Below are 3839 nucleotides of genomic sequence, written 5' to 3'. Positions count from 1 at the left end.
GACCTGAACCCGGGTCAGGACCTGGTTCTGGTCCTGCTCCAGTAAACAGGACCTACAGGAGACAGAAACTGCAGACTGAGCACTGTAGAATGCGTTTATTAGAACCTGAAGGACAGAACGGTCCCACCGACTGGAGACAGACATCAGAACCGGTTCTTTATGGATCCGGACCTGATGACACAGCTGAGACCACAGAGGAACCAGAACCTCAGCGGAGCAGCAGGAGCACGGACAACAACACTTTGTGGTTACAGAGAGATATAGAAAACTTTCCACCGAACAGAACCAGGGGACAGACAGCTGGACGGGTCAGGTCCCAGGACGTCCACCCACCTGAACCCACTGAGAGCCGGACCCCTACCGGTCCTACCGGACCCCGGTTCCGCTGAGCCTTGGCAACATATCCCGCTGCTCCCAACAGCTTTCAGATCCGATCAGAACCAGAACCAGAACCGGGTTCGACCTGAATCTGCACCTTAACATGGTCCTGAGGAGGACAAAGACCCATTTAATTTGTCCAGGGACTGTCCCCCTTCAGGAGGGTCCGGGATGGAGCAGAAGTTCTGTTTGTTCCTCACTTGGGTGTTCAGGACCCTTCACGAGGGCCCAGTAGTGTTCAAGGCTCTTTAGAACTGGACCTGTCCGCCAGCGCTGGGCTGTCTCTGAGGCTGTCCTTCAGAAGTGGACATGTCCAGCGTGTGGACCGGGCGGCGGTCCTCCTGGAGGAACCTCCTGGAGCATGTTCCTGCCCAGCTGCCTGCCGATCGGGTAGTTCTGAGCCAGAGATTCCTCGGCCCAGTCCGCCCTGGATAGCAGCTGGTCCATGTGAGGCCCGGTTCTGTGCAGAAGTGGGTATGGACTGATGGTGTGTTCCCGCTCCAGCAGCGAGTGGCCCGGGCCTCGAAGTGGCCCGTCAGGTCCGTACGGTGTGACCGTCAGCAAAGTGTCCCGGTCCAGGGTCTGCAGAGGCTGGTTCTGCTGGTCCATCTGGTACAGCTGCTTCTTATGGATCTGGCTGTGGTCCTGGTGGTCCTGGTGGTCCAGTCGAGCATGGCACAGCTGCTTTTTGTGAATGTGAAAGTGGGCTTGGTGGTCCAGCTGGGTTTGGTCCAGCTGCTTCTTCTGGTTCTGGATGCTGTCCTGGGCCTGCTGGTTGAGCTGGACGTGGTACTGCTGTCTCTTCTGGCTGCTGTCCTGGTCATGCTGATCCATCTGGGACTGGTACTGCTGGTTCTTCTGGTTCTGGGTGGGGTCCTTGCCCTGTTGATCCATTTGAGCCTGGTACTGCTGCTGCTGCTTCTTCTGGTTCTGGTTCTGGTCCTGGATGTGGTCCTGGTGTTCCTGGTTCTCCTCGAGGTCCATCTGAGCGTGGAACTGCTGCTTCTTCTGGCTCTGGATCTGGTTGTGGATCTGGTTTTTGATGTCCTTCCAGTGCCGTCCTCTGAGGACGGGCTCCAGGTCCAGACAGCGCTGACAGACCTCCTTCCCCGGTACCGTCTGGAACAGGACGTGGGCTCCGAGCTGCCTCCAGATGGCCTCCTTCTCGGCGGAGGACCACGGACGCCGTCGGACCTTCCTGGGAGCCACGGGGACTGAGGGACAGGTGAGGGGACAGATCAGAACCACAGGGACACCAGGACACGGGTCAGAACTCCTGGACATCAGTAATGGACCCACCTGGGACCGGAGTCTGCAGCCTGGACTCCATGGAGGTACCGGGTCTGCCTTTAGATGGGACTGTGGAGACAGACGGGTGGAGGAACTTTAAGAAGCGGTCTTCAGATGCTGAACGACTGGGTCTAGTTCTGCGGTCCGGTCCCGGACCTGGATCTGCTGGACCGGACCCCGGTTAGGGTCCAGTCCAGCAGATCCAGGTCCAGTGTGGGGTCTCACCCTCTGGTCCCGGATCCTTGTCGTCTCTGGACTGGACTCGTGTCCTCGGCCCGTCTCCGTCCTCTGGACCAGCTGCAGAGAGAACGGTGTGGTTGAGGGACCGGGTCTAGGATGTAAACCGGCAGGCGGTTCTTGCGAACCGGGTCAGGGTTCTGGTGTTACCTGTGTGTGGACCCTGCAGGCCCAGGTTGTCCCAGTCCCTCCCCAGCATGTGGTAGAAGTCGGTGGTCTTGGCTGCAGCCTCCCAGTCTCCGTCCTGCAGACTCTCTCCGATGGCGATCTCACACACCGTCTTCAGCGTGGTCTTCACCGCCAGCGGGGGGCGGGTCCACCGGTACCCCGACGCCTTCCTGGCAGCAGCCAGCGCCAGGCTGAGGCGACCCGGAGCCAGCAGGTCCTGCAGGTTCTGGACCGCCGGGTCCAGAGACTTGGCGGCCAGCAGCAGCCGGCCGAGCTCACGCAGCTTCTGGCTCACGTAGTCGTACCTCCGCTGGCACCCGTCCTGGTTCCCCATCAGCTTATTACCATATTTACAGATCAGCCAATCAGACTTCACCTGGGGGGTGAGACAAGGGTGAGACAGGAGAAGGATGGACGGGCAGACAGACAGGCAGACAGACAGACCTGGTGGGACACGTTGTCCTGGTTCATGCGGTGCAGGATCTCGCTGCAGCTCTCCGAGGCTCCGCTGGAGATCGGCAGCAGACGGGACGCTGCAGCTTGGACCCTCGTCCGCTTCCTGGGCCGGTTCACGCCGGGGTCAGGGGTCACGTTCTGGTCCACCCTGGGGTCAGAGGTCGACGAGGGCGCGGTCCCAGCTTCAGAGGTTCCCGTCTGCTCCGCCGAGGTCGTGTCTGAGGGATCGAGTGCGTCCTCTAGGGTCCCGCCGTCCGGCCGCTCACGGGACGACTTACCTGGGCGGTCCGAGGGGGTGGCGTCCCCGGGGTCAGAGGTCGTGTCTGCTGCGGAGGCATCGATGGACAGCTTCTTACGACAGGACACCTGATGTTTCCACAGGTCGGACCGCAGGAAGAAGCCCAGACACAGAGGACACGGCAGGTAGTTCCTCGCGTCCACGTCCTCCGAGGGCTGACGCCACGGGACGATCTCTCCGCTGCCCTGTCGGATCACCTGGGGGACAGACAGGGGGACAGACAGACTTCAGTGTTGTACAGGTGAGCAGGTAACCAGGTGAGCAGGTAACCAGGTGAGCAGGTAACCAGGTGAGCAGGTGAGCAGACCTCGATGTTGTGCAGGTAGTTGCCTCTGCAGCGCAGGTGTTCCAGCAGCAGGTGGCGCTGCTTGGATCCGGGGGGCAGCGCGCTGGCCGCCACCACTTCCTGCTGCTCTCCGTGTTTCCTCAGCAGGTGTCGGGCGATCTTCACCTGCGGCCGGCGGCAGAACACGCAGTAATGTTTCTTATCCCAGCGGCGCTTCGTCCCGCTCAGCATCCTCTTCACCGTCACGCCCTCCTTCTGCTCCTCCTGACCACGCCTCTTTTGTTTCTGACCCCGCCTCTTCTCCCCGGGACCCCGCCTCTTTTCCGCAGGGGCCCGCCTCTTTCCTCTCTGAACCCGCCTCCCTAAGGCCCGTCGGCGGGTCTGGCGCGCGGCGGGCTTCTCTCTGTCGGGAGGAGACGTTTGGTCCGAGGCTCTGACGTCTCTCTTGTTCGCCATGGCGACGTCAGCGTGGTCCTCCATGGTAACAGCGATCTCCATGACGACCTGGTGATCAGACAGACACAGGTAATCATCAGGTTTCAAGAAGAGTGACGCTTCTCCGAGGCAACACCACAGAAGAAGAATGACATCACTCCGACTCCACCATCACGTTTCACCGCTCCAGACTCCCTTCAGATTCCACCCACTTTAAAGTTTCTCCACCCGGCGGTCCACATGCTGCCATCAAACCCATCCAACACGGGTCGGAACCGGCTCCCCGTTCCT

The 3839-nt window shown here is 60.7% G+C and overlaps 1 protein-coding gene across 1 annotated transcript in view; it reads right to left on the bottom strand.

The window, feature by feature from the left end:
• Window positions 1–384: 384 nt before the first annotated feature.
• Window positions 385–3839, bottom strand: part of LOC138614304 (uncharacterized) — a 6196-nt gene continuing 2741 nt past the window's right edge. Inside the window, exons 2-7 of the mRNA XM_069687669.1 lie at window positions 3135–3617; window positions 2518–3024; window positions 2056–2449; window positions 1894–1965; window positions 1678–1737; window positions 385–1592 (exon numbers count right to left, since the gene is read on the bottom strand). Coding sequence (XP_069543770.1) covers window positions 676–1592; window positions 1678–1737; window positions 1894–1965; window positions 2056–2449; window positions 2518–3024; window positions 3135–3611 — 2427 coding nt within the window. The 5' untranslated portion in view covers window positions 3612–3617 and the 3' untranslated portion in view covers window positions 385–675. The remainder of the gene's footprint in view (window positions 1593–1677; window positions 1738–1893; window positions 1966–2055; window positions 2450–2517; window positions 3025–3134; window positions 3618–3839) is intronic.

This window comes from Brachyistius frenatus, unplaced genomic scaffold (assembly GCF_029030835.1).
Source record: "Brachyistius frenatus isolate BFR_SWC_R1_liver_20210118 unplaced genomic scaffold, ASM2903083v1 Contig_480, whole genome shotgun sequence".
Taxonomy (NCBI): Eukaryota; Metazoa; Chordata; class Actinopteri; family Embiotocidae; genus Brachyistius; species Brachyistius frenatus.
The sequence above is the reverse complement of the archived record's forward strand: the minus strand, read 5'-3'. Positions and strand labels throughout refer to the sequence as shown.